Genomic DNA, 19,942 nt, shown 5'->3' on the forward strand with positions numbered 1-19,942 from the left:
AAACCAGCCAATTAGATTAGCACTTGTTACATCAAGAAGGTGCTTTCCCATATTTGTGTGCGACAAGCATCAGATGGTTAGTGGGTGTGACATCTGAGGCTGAGACTATAGGCCACTGCCTTTGTCCCTAAAAATGATACTGATTTCTGTATACCTTCAGTGGACTAAACGGGTGAGACAACATATTTGATACTTACAGTACTGGTATATGAATTAGTGTATACATTTTTATGTCCACTGACATATAATACAAGTAGACTGTTAATTGATTGTAAACCATCTAAACTAAACTCACCTGCGCTCAATGTTTTACAAAAGATTGCAATCCTAAAAAAGTATCACAAAATATTAAGCAGCTTTACTGTTTCCAAAACTGATAAATAATCAGCATATTAGAATGATTTCTGAAGGATCATGTGACATTCAAGACTGGATGCTGAAAATTCAGCTTTGCATCACAGAAATAAATTCTATTTTAAAGTATATTAAAATAGTAAATCACTACTTTAAATCAGAATATTTCACAATATTACTGTTTTTTCTGTATTTTTAAGCAAATACACACAGTCTTGATAAGCAGAAAAGCCTTCTTTAAAAAACAAAAATATTACTGATCCCAAACACGCTGAACGGCAGTGTGTGTCCGTATGTAACTATATCTGTGCATCCCTCTGTTGGCAGGACTTTTAGTTATTAATACATGAGAGTAATAAAAAAAACATGGATGTATAAGAAAGTAAATAGTGATGTGGTTGATATTAAAATTAGTTATTAAGGCAAAATAAGCCATTAAAGAGTAGATCACGGACTGGTTGCATGCCTACGGTCAAATATACACAAACATTTGTTAACTTATACTTAGTTGTAGGGCCTAGTTTTTACTGCTCAGTGACTTGCAAAACAGTCTTAAAAACCAATATGAAATGGAATTGTAACAATTGTATTGAATTGTAAGAAGATATTGATGTAAGTTGATAACATATTTGCCATATTGCCCACCATGAGAAAGTGCTTTCCAGTTGTGCAGTGTGCAGTATGCATCACATGGTTTGTAGGCGTGACATCTGAGATTAAACCATTGCCAACTTCCTTAACATCACAATTCGCTCGCAACACCACTGAAAAGCAGGTACTGTGATTGTGGAGAAAACAGAAAACATTCTGGTGAAAACATTCTTTTCAGCTGGCGAAAATTCTAAAGATACATGGTGAGTGCACTGCTGAGACATATGAAACAGTGATATATCAAAATATATATCTATAGATCACAGGCAAGATGAATCTTTGAGTTTGAGCTAAAGTACATCCGATGATTTAGAGAAAAATTGTGTGTTCAATCATATTATTTGCAGAATCTTTATACAATGTTGAATAAACTAAAAAAAACATAGTAATCTTAATCATTCCCCCAGGGAGTAATATGCATCCTATTAAATGATTACAAAATATATCTGTATACTGGATTAGTCAATGTCAGGTATTTAATGCTTCACAATGTTTTCAAAAGCAGTTCACTTACTGTAGATTACACTTAGATCAACAGATGAGGAAAAACTAGTAAAACCAGTGCTTAAAGACAGCTTACATGCATGATCTGTTTCTCTTTCACATTTCCAGCACTTCATGTAGCAAAAATGCTCAACAACAAAAGGATTATTTGCCTAATGAAAAATAAACAAACTGTGCCAACAGAACCCACTGTGTCCATAAAGAGCAATGGATCAGTTAAAAGACAAAAACTCTTCATTGTATCAAGGGTAAATTGTACTGCTGTCATATACATGTGCACTAGGATAGACATTGTAAACACTGCATTAAATACATGTCATTTCCAATTGCACTGTCTTTTAATCTTATATACAATATAATATAGAATAAATAATATTGAAAATGTTGCATCTGACAGTTTTGATCAGGAAGGATCAGATTCACCTTCACCCAGTGTTTTGTCTATGAAAAGCGACCGATCAATGCAAATGCCAATTCAGTTAAGAAATAAAACACATCTACCACATCTAAGGTACTCCTTTTTCTATCATTTCAAACTAAACAAGTGGTCATCAAACTAACATCTTTATTTTATTGTAATTACAATGAATATGTAATCCAAATTAGTTGCTACTTCCTTGGTCTACTTCTTATTTATAACAACAGAAAAGCAAGGAATTTTACAGGTTGTTTAATTAGCATTTGTGGCAAAAAATGTAAAGCATAGCGTAACATAAAATTATGTTTCCCGTTGCAGTTTGGAGGAGAAATCATACTCTTCTGGTCCTAGTGTTTTGTCCATGAAGAGTGACAGATCAATGCAAATACCAATTCAACTGAAAAACGGATCAGTTCCGATGGAAAAAAGGTAATGATAATAACTTCACACAGTTCACACTGCGAGAAAACGTGGTCCAAATCTGACATTTTTTGCTCATATGTGATTCAAAATGTTTAGTTTCATGACAAAGCTAGAGCCAAAAAGAACTTTTATATCACTAGATTGACATTTGTCAAAATATCCACTTCCATTATGGTGCTATTATCTTAGCAGTACAGTTTTTATGGCAAGTGAAATTCTAAAGAAAATATGTTAAGTTTATAACATTGCAGAAGAATTATTAGTTACTGCAAAAAGCAATATTATTACTGTAATTCGTTACTAGTCATTCATTCACACTGAATCCGACATTAGCCACATTTAAAAATTATAATGTGAACTGCCATACAAAAAAATCTGAGCAATAAATTGGAAATAAGCACTAAAAATTGGTTAAAAGACAAAGATTCTTCATTGTATCAAGGGTAAATTGTACTGCCGCCATGTACAGTACACATGTGCACTAGCATCGTGTGATTACATTGTAACAATTACATGTAATTTCCAATTCCACTGACTTTCAGTCTTATATAGAATATTATAGACAATTGAAAAAATGTTGCATCTGGCAGTTTTGATCAGGAGGGATCAGATTCACTTGCGCTCAGTGTGCATATGTGACATAAACATAAGAAATAGCATAACACAAAATTGTTTTCTATTGCAGTTTGGCAGAGAAATCAGACTCTTCTGGTCCTAGTGTTTTGTCCATGAAGAGTGACCGATCAATGCAAATACCAATTCAACTGAAAAATGGATCAGCTCCGTTGGATAAATGGTAATGATAATAACTTCACACTGTTCACACTGCAAGAAAATGTGGCCTAAATCCGATTTTTTTTGTTTTTTTTTGTTTTTTGCTCATATATGACTTAGATCGTTTAGTTTCATGACAAAGCCACAGCCAAAAAGAAATTTGTGTGACTTTTATATCACTAGATTGACATTTGTCAAAATATGCACTTCCATTATGATGCTATTATCTTTTATCAGTTGTTATGGCAAGTGAAATGTTAAAGAAAAGATGTTAAGTTCATAACATTGTAGAAGAATTATTAGAATTATTATTGCAAAAAGCAATATTATTACTGTACTTCATTACTAGTCATTCAATCACACTAAAAATCTGACATTAGCCACATTTAAAAATTATAATGTGAACTGCCATACAAAAAATCTGAGCAATAAATCGGAAATAAGCGCTAAAGATCGGTTACAAGACAAAGATTCTTCATTGTATCAAGGGTAAATTGTACTGCTGCCATGTACAGTACACACATGCACTAGCATTGTGTGATTACATTGTAACAATTACATGTAATTTCCAATTCCACTGACTTTCAGTCTTATATAGAATATTATAAATAATTTAAAAAATGTTGCATCTGGCAGTTTTGATCAGGAGGGATCAGATTCACTTGCGTTCAGTGTGCATGTGTGACATAACATAAGAAATACCATAACACAAAATTATGTTTCCTATTGCAGTTTGGAGGAGAAATCAGACTCTTCAGGCCCGAGTATTTTATCCATGAAGAGTGACCGATCAAAGCAAATACCAATTCAACTGAAAAATGGATCAGCTCCGATGGTAAAAAGGTAATGATAATAACTTCACACTGTTCACACTGCAAGAAAATATGGCCTAAATCCATTTTTTTTTTTTTTTTTGCTCATATATGACTTAGATCGTTTAGTTTCATGGCAAAGCCACAGCCAAAAAGAAATTTGTGTGACTTATATATCACTCTAGACCAAAATTCACCATAATTCCAAGCTGTCAGGATTTTCTTCAAAGACTAGATACGCCAATTTCTTTGATCACTCTGTGAATATCAGTGGTGTACCAAAATTCTTGCACAAATAAATATTTAGTCTATGAACGTGGAGGCGAAACTCAATTTAAGGGTAAGAACAGATAGAAAAAGCTCTCACTTTTTACACTGGAAGGTAAACGCTTAACGTAAAACTTTGCGCGTTGCATTGGGATCTTCTGCAACCCAGTTCAATCTTTGAATATCACTGTCTAAATGCATAAGCCATCTTAAGCGTAAAAATATCCAGTTATGGTGCTGTTATCTTGGAAGTACAGTGTTTATGACAAGTGAAATGTTAAAGAAAATGGATTTTTCCTGGTTGTTGTTTTAGAGCATTTAGCCACGTTAAGAGTTTTTCACACGCTTTTCCACTCCGCTGCACTACCTTTGCGCTTGCGTATTTTGCAGTGTCTCGAGCATGACATGGTGTCCCAGGACTTTAAAAGAAGAGACTGCACGTTTTTTCCCAAATTCCATCTTGTGTTTTCCAAAAACAGATTCTGTGTGATATATAAATATTAAACAACTGTAAACAAAGCAACCCTGAGCTCAAAACCACTGATCTATATATAACATCAGTGTCAATATAAAGATCAGTGTCATAAACTCTGCTTTATCAGAAATTATCCACCTTATTCTTTAATGCGGAAGTAAGACAAATAAATCAATGCATGAGAAACACTGTTGTCTCCTCTGAATGTTGGTGAGGTATGAAAGTGTTAACATTGGCACAGTTTCTAGTACTAACAAACTATTGTTTTGTCTAAAAGGGATTTACACAGTAAATCACATCAAGATGCAGAGAAGACTTGCAACTCTCCTGGAAGAATCATGGAATATCAGTAGGCTAAAATGCATCAACACTCAATTATAGTGTCTGAATCTGTGCATAGTTGTTGCTACAAATAAACATGTTTTCAACAGATTTGATTCAGAAACGGTTGAAGCCAAGGTTCAAAGATTAAAATCAGAAATAAAAAAGAAGGATCTGTACATTTTTGAAGGATTTACAAAGCAAGGAAACTCAACACTCCTAAACCAGATCTACACAGAGCTCTACATCACAGAGGGAGGGAATGGAGAGATCAGCAATGAACATGAAGTTAAAAGGATAGAAAAATATTTGAGGGCTGCAGCAGGAGCAACAATGGCAATCAAATGCAGTGACACCTTTAGACCTTTACCTGAACAAGACAAACCCATCAGAACTGTGCTGACAAAGGGAGTCGCTGGCATTGGAAAAACAGTCTCTGTGCAGAAGTTCATCCTGGACTGGGCTGAAGGGAAAGAGAATCAGGACATCCAGCTTGTATTTCCACTTCCTTTTAGAGAGCTCAATCTGATGAAGGGCAAAACACTCAGTCTTTCAGATCTTCTTTATGTCTTTTTCCCTGAAACAAAAGAAATGAAAATATCCAGTGACACATATAAAGTGTTGTTCATTTTTGATGGTCTGGATGAGTGTCGACTGTCTCTGGATTTTCAGAGCGATGTGAGGATGTGTGATGTATATGAATCAAACTTAGTGGACGTGCTGCTGACGAACCTGATTGTGGGGAATCTGCTTCCCTCTGCTCTCATCTGGATCACCTCCAGACCAGCAGCAGCTGATCTCGTCCCCTCTGAGTGTGTCCATCGAGTGACAGAGGTACGAGGCTTCAATGATCCACAGAAGGAGGAATACTTCAGGAAGAGAATCAGTAATCAGAGTCTCGCCAATAGAATCATCTCACACCTGAAGTCATCAAGGAGCCTCTACATCATGTGCCACATCCCAGTGTTCTGCTGGATCTCAGCCACTGTTCTAGAGAAGATGTTGAGTCAAGCAGAGAGTGGAGAGATTCCCAAGACTCTCACTCAAATGTACACACACTTCCTGATGGCACAGATTAGCATCAAAGACACAAAGTACAATGAGAAGAAGAGCAAAGACAAAGAGATGATTTTTAAGTTAGGGAAACTGGCATATGAGCAACTGGATAGAGGCAACCTGATCTTCTATGAGGAAGACCTGAGAGAGTGTGGCATTGATGTGACAGAAGCATCAGTGTACTCAGGATTGTGCACTCAGATCTTCAGAGAAGAGTCTGGCTTGTATCAGGGGAAAGTCTTTTGCTTTGTTCATCTGAGCATTCAGGAACATCTAGCAGCTCTATATGTTCACCTCTCCTTCTACAACAGCAGAATAAATGTGCTTGAAGCACATGAATCTGGAGCACCAGTGACAATGCTGAGTTTACACAAGTGTGCTGTGGAAAAAAATCTACAAAGTATGAAAGGATATCTTGATCTTTTCCTTCGCTTCCTCATGGGACTTTCACTGGAGTCAAATCACAGCCTCCTAAAAGGGCTTTTGGTGAAGAAGACAGACAGCTCCCTGGAAAGAGAGAAAACTATTGAGTATCTCAAGCAAAAGATAAAAACAATTCCTTGCTCAGAAATGGCTTTTGTTTTGTTCCACTGTCTAAATGAACTCAATGATCATTCCCTCATTACTGAAATCCAAAACTACCTGACCTCTGGGAAAACAAACAGTGACACTTTGTTCCCTCATCAGTGGTCGGCTTTAGTGTACATCCTACTGACATCAAATGAGAAGTTCAATGTGTTTGAACTTGGTAAATATGGAAGATCAGACACGGCCGTGTTCTGGCTGCTTCCTGTGATCAAGTTGTCGAAAAAGATATGGTGAGGACATTTACATAAAGTCAACGATATGAAGTTAAATAGATTAAAAAAACAGTCTGTTTCTATCTACAGTTAGTGGAACTAGTTAACTACTACTACAATTACTTCTATTTACACTAAAGGGCATCTATTACTATTTGCACTTAGTGTAAATCAAATTATATTTGTTGTTATTTATACTTGGTGCAACAGTACCTACCACTATTTAAACAGTAAAAAGTATCTAACTGAGTTCTGTAAATAATCTACATGTGTTGGCAGGATGCATGACTGTAATATTACAGAAAAAGGATGTGCGATGCTTTCTGCTGTTCTTCCATCAATATCCAATCTCAGAGAGCTGGACCTGAGCCACAACAACCTGCAGGACTCAGGAGTAGAAATACTCTGTATTGGATTGAAAAGATCACGCTACAACTTAAAACAAATAGTGTATGAGTGTTAATTTAAGCAAAACATCTGTATAACCCCTGCTTACATGTAAAGATTTTAATCAAACATATAAATATATTGTCAGGAGGAGCCTGGGTTCTGACGATTGTAATCCTGACCTTGTTTTTGTCGTTCTTCCTACTGCTGGACTAGAGGACAAAAAGTGTAGGCTGGAAACACTTAAGTAGGTTTCTTCTCTAAGCTTCAGATATTGTATATTCAGGATTACAAGTGAAATTAGACTATATTAACTCTTCTCTCTGTAGTCTAAAGAACTGTGGAGTAACAGAAGCAGGCTGTGATTTCCTGAGCTCAGCTTTGAGTTTAAACCCTTCACATCTAAAAGTGCTGGACTTGAGCTGGAACGACATAGGAGACTCTGGAGTGAAACATCTCTGTGCTGCTCTGGTGAAAACTCAGTGTGCATTGGAAACACTAAAGTAAGTGATAAACTAAATTAGCTATAATAAAATGTATCTAAATGATTCACTTAAAAACTGTTAAACAATAAACTCAAGGCAGAGAATAACTGCATTATAGAAAAAAGGGGCCAGAACTGTACATTTTGTACAACAGCTTGTCACTGGAGCATTACCCTTAAAAGGACATCTTTGTACCTTTTATTTTTATATCCCTAATAGGTACATATTAGTACCTTAAGGATAGATATTACTAGTCCAAGGTATTAATATGTGCATATCAGAGGTTAAAAAAGGTACAAAGGTGTCCTTTTAAGGGTACTGCTTCAGTGACAAGCTGTTGTACCCCAAAAGGTGCAAATTTGACCCTTTTTTTCTGTATATAGCTAACTTGCAACCCTTCCATTTGTCACTATAAATCAACAAAAATTTTCTACTGAACCACGATATTCAGTACGAAAACTAAGGTTGAACTTTATCCATCTGGAATTCATTAAAAATAAGTAAAGTCACTATATGACAGGTTTTTATTTGATAATAAAAATGTGGTTTTGGTGTTGTCAATCGAAAAGGGACGTTGTTTCAGCGGTAAAGCACATTATTATTATTTTTGAACAAGGATTATAAGGAAAAATCTTTAAAATGATACAATGAAAATATATTAAAAAAGTACAAGCTGTGACTTTTGAATCCATGTTGACTTAAAGGTAATAATTCACTCATAAATGAAAATTATTTACTCACCCCCATGTCGTCATGATGCAAGTTTCTTTCTTCAGCAAACTGCAAAACGAGATTTCACTGAGGAGAAATTAACGTTACATAACAAATGACAATGGTGTTTATTTTAAAAGCCACGCCAAAAAATGTTTAATAGAAGTTCTCCATATGACTACTAGGCAATATTTCAAGTCTGCCGGAGCCACACGATAACTTTATGTGAGGAACAAAATTAAATTTAAGTAATTATGAACTAATTATCGTCTTCTGTAAAATATACAATTTTGTCTAAAAACAGCTGATTTTCACTCAGTAATGACTTAAAAAATAACCCACACTGAAATTTAAATTTTTCATAAGAAAAGTTTAGCTATGATATTGTTTTGAGGTTTGCATTTAAATCACTTTTGTACGTGAAATTTTCATCTAAAGTCATGTTTACTGTAATTTGTATAATTAATAACTTTCTTTACTATTTATAGACTTTCAACTTGCAAAATCAAAGCAGAGGGCTTTGAGTCTCTAGCTTTAGCACTGAGGTCAAACTCTCAGCTGAAAGAGCTGGATTTGGGCAACAACAAACCTGGAGATCAGGGAGTAGAGCTGCTGTCTGCTGTTCTTCATCATCCACACTGTAGACTGAAAACACTGAGGTACAACAGTGTATAATAGTTTTTGACAAAGTTGGGGGAAAAAAGCATATGTTTCAATTTATCTCTGTCTCAGGTTGGACAAATGTGGAATCACTGAGAAAAGTTGCACCGCTTTGGCTTCAGCTCTCGGCTCAAAGACCTGCAGTCTGACAGATCTGGATCTGAGCATTAATGATCTACAAGATTCAGGCATGAAGAAGCTCTGTGTCGGACTACAAAATACTTACTGTAAACTAGAGAAGCTGAGGTAAAAGTTGTATGACCAAATCAGATTTTCACACAAACTAAACCATTTATATACCATTATTTGTTACATTTTCCACTTTATGAAAATCCGCTCTGCTCTCTTTAGGTTGTCCAACTGTAATGTAACACATGAAGGTGTGACAGCACTGACCAAAGCTTTGAAATCAAATCCATCCCACCTGAAAGAATTTGATCTTCTTGAGAATGATCTGGAAGAATCAGACTTGAATGTGCTCTCCATGATACTGGACACATCATCACATAAATTGAAGAAATAATTCTAAAACAAATGCGGGACAGCTCTTATGATGCATTAGTATCAATAGCATTGCAAGCTGTATGAAGAGTAACATGAAGCTTTTATGTTTAAAGCCCCTATTGACTGGAACAATTTACCTGCTTATATTCAAACTATTACATCATTTAAGATTTTTAAGCAAACTTTGTTTTCATGGTTTGCTCTGGTTTGTACATGTTATTATTCAAAATGGTATTTTTTTAATGTATATTGTAATTTGATTCACAGATCAGTGTGTTTTGTATTAGGTTTTGTTGTATATTCGTTTCTAGCTTTTAATGGCTAGATAATACATTTTGTGTGGTGCTTTTTTTATTATTATCGTTTGCGTTTAGTGTTGTTTAAAGATGTATTATTAATTTGTGTTTTTTTGTTTGTTTGTTTGTTTTATGTTGTGATTGTATTGCATTGTATTTTGGGACCCCCTCGAAAACAAGATGGTATATCTCAAGGGGTTAATCCTAATAACTGAACTGAATAATGTAGATAATGTAAAATGACAACTGCAAACAATTTCTTTGAAATTTTATTTTATGAACTAGATACAAAAGATCATAAATAAAGCTCATAAGTTAGGTGCACCTAAAGGTGGAAATACAGAAACTGTGAAATTAAAGGACTCCTCAACCTGTTACCGAACCTTCTTAAATGTCCTGCTGTTTTACTACGTTAAATTTACCGCCAACTTAATATTACGCTCACTGTCAAAATGAAATACATTCCGTTAACACGTAAGGAAAAAAGGAAGGAAATGAGGGAACTCAGAAGCTGTACATGGAAATGGTATTATGTACATCATGAAGAAAAACAATTAAAAACTATGTACATACAAAATCCTAGATTATGTACAGTGAAAAAAAGTTTTAAAAAATATATCTGTGACTATGAAATTCTTGCAATGACTCAATTCAGCAGTTTCAAACATTTTATCAAATTATACACAGATTTAGCTGTTTGCGTTTATTTATTTAGAAATCGAAAGGAGAGAAAGAAACAAGATTTACAAAGAAAATAGGAAAGACTGAGTCTTTTATTTTGCTACTTAAAAATGCAAAGGTTGGATACATGGAACATGAGTAACTTAAGACTAAATCTTATCTGGATCTATCTCCTCATTCCCTTTATTTTATTTATTTTTTTCAGCAAATAAAGCAATATAATTTTCCATTCAGCAATGCCTCCGAAACTTCCATCTGGCCTTCATAAAATAAACACACACCATCCAAAAGCTCTGTTAGTTTCGTTTACAAAGGCTCAAAATCTCCCGAGGCGAAAGATCCGTTTGAATATAATGTTCAAATCTGATCCACAGGGAACAATTCCTTCCTGCTGATGACGAGCGGCCGTCCTGAAAAGATCCTGAGGTGAAAAGCGCCGTAGTCTGTTTGCACTTAGTCCAAACAGTTCTTTCCACTTACAGAAGGAGGACACTTCCCAAACTTTCTCCTGTCAAAAAATACTGCCTCACCGCCTGGAACAACAGGGCCAGAAACATCTCATCCGGAGAGACGCATTAAGTCATTTTAATTGTCGGCAAAATGCCAGTTTAAAATCCTTGAACTTGAAGTAAATTCTTCTAGAAGCACAAAGCGGCCCAGAAAAGTGCATTTCAGCTCATTCGTTCTTCATACCGTTCATATTCCATTAAAGTGCAAGAGTGATGTGAAATATTCACATCATTAACCAACATGATGCATTGTTTTTTCTCCTCGTCACAGATCAGACAGGAACCTTTGCATCTTGTCTGTGATGCATTCCAGACAGTAATTCCTGCACGCTGCTCAGGATCTTCCTCTGATGTGCGCTGCATGAGATTCCCATTTTGGCCAAATCCCTGTGAAAGAGGGAGTTTTGGTAAGCGAAAGTCATTTTCAAGCTCATCAGGATGTGTAATGGGGTGTGTAATGTGTTAAAGTGATGCTCACTCGTGACTCATGGGTAAGACGCTCTCTAAGCTGCAGAATCCTGCGGAGCTGAAGTTTTCTCTGTATTGCTCAAGTCCGATGATTCTCAGCCATTCGTCCACAGAACCCAAAGAGGGGGCGTGGTGAAGCGTGGAGGGGTGGGGCCTGAGGACGACAACATCAGAGAAAACATTTTAACCCAGAGAAAATGAACTTGTCAGAACAGAATTGTTATGTGTACAGTTTTTTTTGTCTATCTATCCATCTATCTATCTATCTATCTATCTACACTACCAGGCAAAAGTTTTTGAACAGTTGGTTTTTTAATGATTTTTAAAGTCTCTTCTGCTCACCAAGCCTGCATTTATTTGATCCAAAGAAACCTGTAAAATTGTGAAATATTTTAGTTTTGTGAAATGTAATGTAATCTTTATTCCTGTGATTTCAAAGCTGAATTTTTAGCATCATTACTTCAGTCACATGATCCTTCAGAAATGATTCTAATATTCTGATTTGCTGCTGAAAAAACATTTATTATTACTATGTTGAAAACAGCCGAAAATAATTTGTTTAGGTTTCTTTGATGAATAGAAAGTTCAGAAAAACAACATTTATTTAAAATAGAACTCTTTTGTAACATTATGATTGTCTTTATCATCATTTTTGATCAATTTAAAGCATCCTTGGTAAATAAAAGTATTAATTTCTATACTTTGTACCAAATAAATGCAGGCTTGGTGAGCAGAATAGAATTCTTCTTCTTCTTCTTCTTCTTCAATAAAGAAAACATTGAAAATCCTACTGTTCAATAACTTTTGACTGGTAGTTATTATATATGGCGTGTTGTATGTTTGCATGTATGTTCTTGTTTTTTCTTTTATAAAGAAAGGGAGAGCAAAACCGGATTAAACTTTTAAATGTTTTATATGCAAATATAAAAAAAACTGTCATGCTCAAGACTGCATTTATTTAATTAAAAAGACAGTAACAACAGTAAAAAACATAAAATTTTCATAAACATAAAATTTCAATTTAACATAGCTGTTTTCTATTTCAATATATTCTAAAATATATGCTGATTTGCTGTCTCTTATTTCTTACAACATTTCTTATTTTAATGTTGAAAACAGTTGTGCTGCTTAATATTTTTTGTTGAAACGTTCTTTTTTGCATTTTCTAAGAATTTCAATTAATGAAAGAACAGCATTAATTTGAAATACATTTTTTTCTAATATTATTAAATGTCTTCACTGTCACATTTGTCACATTACTAAAATGCATTCTAGAACACAATCTCAGATAAAATTGAGCATTTTGAAATGTAAGTATTTTGCAAGCCTTAAGGTTACAGATTACATTTCTAAAAATGTCCCTCAGAAGAATAGAAAAACCTAAAATGTTCAAAAGTGGGAAAAAAGGATTTTTTTAAGTATCATCTACAAATGCCAAACACATATTTTGTACCAAAATATACCCAAACAGCAATAACAAAATGTGAATGGAAATCTCTGTGTGAGTATCTGCAAGCGTGCATGTTCACCTGCTGGCGTCTCCCGCCGTTCTCTTGAGCGTGGCAGGATTGCGTATGAGTTTGTCCAGCATGTTGACAATCTGGCTGAATTTGGGTCTGTCCGCCCGTTCCCTCATCCAGCACTCCAGCATGAGCTGATGCAGAGCCAGCGGACACTCCATGGGCGGCGGCAACCGGTAGCCTTCCTCTATTGCCTTTATCACCTAGGAAACAGGGGAGAGGAAATGAACGGCTGATCTTGCTGAACTACGGCATTCAGACCGTTTGTATAACTTGGCAGGGCACACAATAGCCTAGTATTAATACTTTGCATGCATTTCTGGAAAGCGTAGCATGGGAACACCAATGCTGAAGGCATGAAAAGCACATGTAATTAATTAGATTTGTGATGTAGTGCCACTTACATCCTGGTTGCTCATGTCCCAGTATGGTCGTTCACCGTATGACATCACTTCCCACATGACAATGCCGTAACTCCACACGTCACTGGCTGAGGTGAATTTCCTGTATGTGATGGCTTCTGGAGCCGTCCAGCGGATTGGGATCTTCCCTCCCTGTGATTGACAGGTTCATGTCATTGAAATAATAACATCTAATCTATCTATCTATCTATCTATCTATGTATACCAGTCAAAAGTTTTTGAACAGTAAGACATTTTTTTTTACATTATTTAGTTCAAGTACTAAAATTGTTAAAACCGAATATATAAACTAAAAAATAAAATAATGAAATAATAAAATGAATATAAAAAATAATAAAAATAAAATAATAAAATTAAATAGACCTTTAATAAAATGAATAAAACAACAAAATGACTAAAGCTCACACTAAAATAAAAACAGAAAAATAAACTAAAAACAAATTCAAAATATTCATTAAAAATTATAACATCTAATTCTACTAAAACTGAAAAAAAAACCCTCTCTCTCTACATATTTGTTAACTAAAATAAAATTTCAAAATTAAATTTAAGCACTCAAATTACTAAAACTGAAAATAAACTAAAAACTAAAATAATAAAATGAATATAATAAATAACAAAAATAAAAGAATAAAATCTTAAAAAAAAAAAACTAATAAAAAACAAAATGACTAAAACTTACACTAAAATAAAAACAAATTCAAAATGTTCATAAAATATATTAACTATAATATTATATTAATGATAAAAAAATGACACTGAAAATGCCACTTTTGGTTAAGCAGCTTGTGTTTTTCCTACATTTAATTGTTCTGTTTCAAAAATAAACAAAAAAAAAGGCCACTATGTCAAAAATATTAGTTACTTCATTGTATATATGAAAATATTAATGTAATATTGTATATAAATACATGTAAAAACATACACACACTCTTACCCTGGTAGTATACGCTCCTTCTGGCTCGTCTTCAAGAACTCTGGACATCCCAAAATCAGAGACTTTGCACACCAGGTTGCTGTTCACCAGGATGTTCCGTGCTGCCAGATCCCTGTGAACGTAACTCATGTCGGATAGATATTTCATTCCGGACGCAATTCCTCTCAGGATGCCCACCAGCTGAATAACAGTGAAGCGGCCGTCATTCTTCTGAAAGAGGAAGGAACACATCAGTCCTGATTAATGACATCTTGACAGGAATCAAAGTTGCTTTAATCGTGATTGTGCTCGTAAATCATTTGGGACGGAGAAAAATTCCAGTTTAGCTTACACTGTGTCCTTTTATCAAGAACAACATGTAATGAATCAAAACTAACTTAGCTGCTTGTCCAAAGGGACAGATTTTAACTAGTCAGTATGGATCAGTTAAGACATTAACTACGCCGTTTTGCAGCCAAAAAGCATCATTTTACATCGATGGCTATTCAAAAGTACTAGTGAATTTTAGTGTATTGTAACTAGAACAGCTACACTGACCAAAATTATAAACGCAACACTTTTGTTTTCACCCCCATTTTTATGAGCTGAACTCAAAGATCTAAGACTCCTTGCAACATGGGGCTGTGCATTATCATGCTGCAACATCAGGTGATGATCGTGGATGAATGGCACAACAATGGGCCACAGGATCTCTGTGCATTCAAAATGCCATCAATAAAATGCACCTGTGTTCGTTGTCCATAACATACGCCTGCCCATACCATAACCCCACCGCCACCATGGGCGATTCACAACGTTGACATCAGCAAACCGCTCACCCACACGATGCCATACATGCTGTCTGCCAACTGCCCTGTACAGTGAAAACCGGGATTCATCCGTGAAGAGAACACCTCTCCAAAGTGCCAGACGCCATTGAATGTGCGCATTTGCCCACTCAAGTCGGTTACGACGACGAGCTGCAGTCAGGTCGAGACCCCAATGAGGACGACGAGCATGCAGATGAGCTTCCCTGAGGCGGTTTCTGACAGTTTGTGCAGAAATTCTTTGGTATGCAAACTGACTGTTGCAGCAGCTGTCCGGGTGGCTGGTCTCAGACGATCCTGGGAGGTCCTGGGCTGGTGTGGGAACACGTGGTCTGCGGTTGTGAGGCCGGTTGGATGTACTACCAAATTCTTATTGTAACCAGCCTAAGGCACACCTGTGCAATAATCATGCTGTCTAATCAGCATCTTGATATGCCACACCTGTGAGGTGGATGGATTATCTCAGCAAAGGAGAAGTGCTCACTAACACAGATTTAGACAGATTTGTGAACAATATTTGAGAGAAATAGGCCTTTTGTGTACATAGAAAAAGTCTTAGATCTTTGAGTTCAGCTCATGAAAAATGGGGGCAAAAACAAAAGTGTTGCATTTATAATTTCGGTCAGTGTAGTAGCAATGCTTTCAGAGTTTTTGGAAACTTCTGGAAAGTTTACATACATTTACAGAAAATTGTAAATACATTCAAAATAGCTTTATTGGCGTAACTTTAAGTAATACAATATTTAAAAAAAAAAAAAATACTGTAGAACAATATATTATAATCATTAAATAAAAACAACTTAAAAATGTTTAAATAATAATTTAAACATTTGAATTAAAATAATTATATATATATATATATGTGATTTTTTTGTTTAGTTTTAGTAAAAAAATGTATATATTCACTATATATTAACAAAAAAATATTTGTTCTATTATTTATCTATTACACTAAAACAAAAACACTAAAATTCACTACTACTTTGGAAATAGCTGTATGGATATTTGTTTATATGGATGTTTTACTATTTTACTAGATTTAATTTCAGTGTAGACACTGTTAACACACAGAAACACAATCTTACTCTGAGAAACATGTCCAGTGAGCCGTTCTCCATGTATTCAGTGATAATCATAACAGGTTTGCCTGCAATCACAAATTGAGACAAGAAAAACCACAGATTATAATAAATTCAAGTTTCTATGAGAAAATACAACAAATCTAGTCTGAACGATAATGGAGTTTTGTATTATAACCAGGGTTGCCAGGTTTTCACAACAAAACCCACCCAATTACTACTCAAAGGGGGGGTCCCCTGTTAAAAATCATGTTCCGCGGGGTAAAATAAACATTTTTTGGCAGAGTTCACCTAAAATTCGCTTTCCAGGGGATAAATATCACGTTTTTGGGGTTGCTTCAACCTGTGGACATGAAAAACAACCAGCGGCAACAGTGTTAAAGTAGCCCAATTCCACGGGAAAACAGCAGACCTGGCAACACTGATTATAGCACTTCTTACATTACTTTGAATATAGGTGTCTGCTAATTTAATACATGTAAATCTATTTAACAAGCAGTACAACTGCTTGACAGTATTTGAATGCCAGAGATGCCCTGGGCACATGTGACACTGTTTACTCAAACTTCTCATGTCAGTGTCAACCAGATGTAAACACTGAGCACAGAACATGAATATCAGTTATTCAGAGAGAATCAACACACACAGTCACAGGCCGTCTGATTGACACTTAGCCAATGCTCTTTTCCTATAGAGGAAGTGCGGTAAATAAAGTTCAACCAGACGCATTGTCGGCCATCTTTGTTGGGCTGGCCTTTCTGATGACCTTGAGGCAAGTTTGACTGACAGCTCCTCCAGAGGGCCTGAGGAGCAGGTGACCTATGACCCCGCCCCCTCACTGTCTGAGTTTCCCAGCCCCGCCCCTCTCCGCCCACTCTATTACAATGCTAATGAAGCGTTTACTGACTTTGCGTGTATGGCTGTGCCGACATGCATGTGTACGTTTGACAATGAACTTTGCGAGACAAAGAATATAATCTTCATCAAAGCAGAAATATACTATTCATAATTTAAAAAAAAAAACATTAAACAGTAAAAAAACACTGAAAATTAAATTTCTTGCATTTGAAATACAACTACCCCAAGTCATATAAAGTCAAATAATCACAAAGAAATGCTGTTGAATCTTTGATGAGAGACACAGAGAGGCCCCGGTATCCCACACCGCCTTATTTACATATTTAGATTCACTTCATACTCATTTACATTATGCAAATGAAGCATTCAACTCCATTAGCTCTGCTGTAACACAAAGCAGGAGACTTAAGATGGCTTTATAGTTGCATGGGGACATTTATGGGCTAAAATTAAATTAAACATTGACAGTGCTGGCTGATATCCAACTGTTAAGAATGTCTCCCACCATTTTAATTTACTAAGGAATTATAAATCAATGTTTTGATGTCACCTGCTGCTCAAAACTTTCTTTCTTTTAGCATATACAGCATACATATTTTAATAACATTATATTTTATAAAATAAAAAAATATATATATGAAGAGTTTATTAGCAAAAACTTGTGTTTTTATTGCAGTTTAAACGACAGTTTGTTTGAGATTAATTGTAATGCACAATGAAAAAACATATTTAAAAAAAAAATGATTTTATCCATTTAATTAATGAGTTATCTGCAAATAAACTGAATAATATATACATAGTTAAATAAATAAATAAATACAAACTTAAATATATAAATACCAATATAAATACCAATACATATTACATATACAAAGAAAATAGATAAATTATTTACAATATATTGTAATCAATAATATTGTATCAAACTTTATATAAAATAATACATAAATATTATATATGTATATATGTTATATGTCTAAAATATTATTTAAAAAACTAAAATTTTATTAACATTTAACATTTAATTATTTATTTAACAGATTATATATATATATATATATATATATATATATATATTTTTTTTTTTTACATATAGATATTTTTTAACATATATATATTTTTATATAATTTATCAAGCTTAATATCTTAAAACATTCATGTATATATTTAAGAAATATTTACAAGTATATGTATTTATTATAATTTTTTATATAATTTATAGTATATAAATAAAAATATTTTTTTACATAAATAACATTTCTCTTAAATATATACATTAATTTGTGTGTATTTATATTTACATAAATGTAAATAAATGACAATTGATAATTTAATATTTATCGAATTATATAAATGAATATAAATATTATAAATTACACACACAAATATATGTGTGTGTGTGTATATTACAAAATAATAAATAATGAACAATGAACTCAAACTTAATGTTAATGACTTTTTAAAACATTCGGGTTTCTCACATTTAAAATTAATCTTTTAATTCATTATCACTCTCTTTTATTGATAAACTAGTGCAATGACAGTAAGAAAGTAAGAAAAAGTATAGTAAACGGAAAAATAAAGTAGAAGGGAAGCCAAGACAAATAGAAAACATGCTAAATGTGTAGCGTGTGGATTCTGACTTTCTCTTACACACACACACACAGCAGAGGCTGTAGGTTAGAGATATAGGGTGACACTCTAACCCCAAACACATTTAGGTCTGACGACGTGATTAATGAGTCTGCTGTGCTTTTTAGCTCACATTAGCCATCCAGAGAGACCCACTCCATCTGGAGACCACAAGGTTGTGTGTGTGTGTGTATGCATCACATAGCAGTTTTGTCAAGACACGCTCAGCAAGCAAACACACAGATAAGCTGGACATGCATACATAAACACACACGACCATTAGCACATCAAAAGAAAAACACACCCTATCAGCAGCCTGTTCTTTAGGGGGTTTGTGCACACTTAATATCTTGACTTTTGACTATGTAGTGTTCTGTTGTCTAATTCTCAGCAGCACAAACATGTTTTTTATTAACATGAAATGTAAGAAATTTTGCGCAATAGTTTTTTTTAATATATATAATTTCTGAGAATGTTATCAGCTCTGTCCCTGAATGGCACCATGTTTCTAAGTAGGACAATGGAAATTATGACTTTCCAGAACACAGCATTAGTAACTTTTGTATTCAAATCTAATATTTAAGGCAAGTCAAACCACTTGAAAACATCCCGAACTAAAAACGACAGAAGAAGACAAGTAGAAGCCCTTTATGTCTTCTAATAATGCATCTATATATATATTGCAAAAGACAAATAAAAATCAGCTTTGCCTTACATTTGGTGACCACGCCTTCCAGGTGAATAATATTAGGATGATCAAACTGGCCTATCACGCTGGCCTCGCTCAGGAAGTCCAGTCTCTGCTGCTCGGTAAACCCCGCCTTCAGCGTCTTGATGGCCACACAGATCTCTCGCTTTCCAGGAAGTTTCAGACGGCCACTGCACACCTCGCCAAACTCACCTTTGGAGACAGGAAGTGACCTTTATATGCATCTATCATCAATAAATGACATGCTAAAGACATAAAATGGGTGTTAACTTACCAATGCCAATCACCTTCTCGATCTTGATGCACGAGGTGTTGATCTCCTTAGCAAACTCCCTGATGGCCTGGTTGGGGTCTTCGTAGGTGAAAGGGTCCACATATATTCTCACACCTACAGGCACATTAATGGTTTGAGAATGGAAAAAT

The 19,942-nt window shown here is 34.7% G+C and overlaps 2 protein-coding genes across 2 annotated transcripts in view; one reads left to right on the forward strand and one right to left on the reverse strand.

Annotated features, from left to right (window-relative positions):
* The first annotated feature begins 1,106 nt into the window (after nucleotides 1–1,106).
* Nucleotides 1,107–9,621, forward strand: LOC127177016 (NACHT, LRR and PYD domains-containing protein 12-like). Its single transcript, XM_051128969.1, has 14 exons — nucleotides 1,107–1,208; nucleotides 1,618–1,757; nucleotides 1,907–2,020; nucleotides 2,246–2,356; nucleotides 3,036–3,146; nucleotides 3,857–3,967; nucleotides 4,956–5,027; nucleotides 5,110–6,873; nucleotides 7,135–7,305; nucleotides 7,391–7,489; nucleotides 7,572–7,745; nucleotides 8,927–9,097; nucleotides 9,171–9,344; nucleotides 9,450–9,621. Exons 2-14 carry the CDS (start codon nucleotides 1,717–1,719, stop codon nucleotides 9,619–9,621), a joined length of 3,285 nt encoding a protein of 1,094 aa, XP_050984926.1. The 5' UTR covers nucleotides 1,107–1,208; nucleotides 1,618–1,716.
* A 681-nt stretch (nucleotides 9,622–10,302) lies between these two features.
* Nucleotides 10,303–19,942, reverse strand: part of epha4l (eph receptor A4, like) — a 48,768-nt gene continuing 39,128 nt past the window's right edge. The window contains exons 10-17 of the mRNA XM_051128975.1: nucleotides 19,794–19,907; nucleotides 19,526–19,711; nucleotides 16,327–16,388; nucleotides 14,436–14,645; nucleotides 13,481–13,630; nucleotides 13,086–13,279; nucleotides 11,567–11,710; nucleotides 10,303–11,475 (exon numbers count right to left, since the gene is read on the reverse strand). Coding sequence (XP_050984932.1) covers nucleotides 11,361–11,475; nucleotides 11,567–11,710; nucleotides 13,086–13,279; nucleotides 13,481–13,630; nucleotides 14,436–14,645; nucleotides 16,327–16,388; nucleotides 19,526–19,711; nucleotides 19,794–19,907 — 1,175 coding nt within the window. The 3' untranslated portion in view covers nucleotides 10,303–11,360. The remainder of the gene's footprint in view (nucleotides 11,476–11,566; nucleotides 11,711–13,085; nucleotides 13,280–13,480; nucleotides 13,631–14,435; nucleotides 14,646–16,326; nucleotides 16,389–19,525; nucleotides 19,712–19,793; nucleotides 19,908–19,942) is intronic.

This window comes from Labeo rohita, chromosome 15, assembly GCF_022985175.1.
Source record: "Labeo rohita strain BAU-BD-2019 chromosome 15, IGBB_LRoh.1.0, whole genome shotgun sequence".
Taxonomy (NCBI): Eukaryota; Metazoa; Chordata; class Actinopteri; order Cypriniformes; family Cyprinidae; genus Labeo; species Labeo rohita.

What these genes read in the sequence shown, in the direction of transcription:
- LOC127177016 (XM_051128969.1), top strand. Translation starts at nt 1,717, where the DNA reads ATGGATCAGTTAAAAGACAAAAACTCTTCATTGTATCAAGG. An exon ending in TCAGCTCCGTTGGATAAATG is followed by an intron (nt 3,147 to 3,856) that starts GTAATGATAATA and finishes TTCCTATTGCAG; the next exon opens with TTTGGAGGAGAAATCAGACT. An exon ending in TGTAAACTAGAGAAGCTGAG is followed by an intron (nt 9,345 to 9,449) that starts GTAAAAGTTGTA and finishes TGCTCTCTTTAG; the next exon opens with GTTGTCCAACTGTAATGTAA.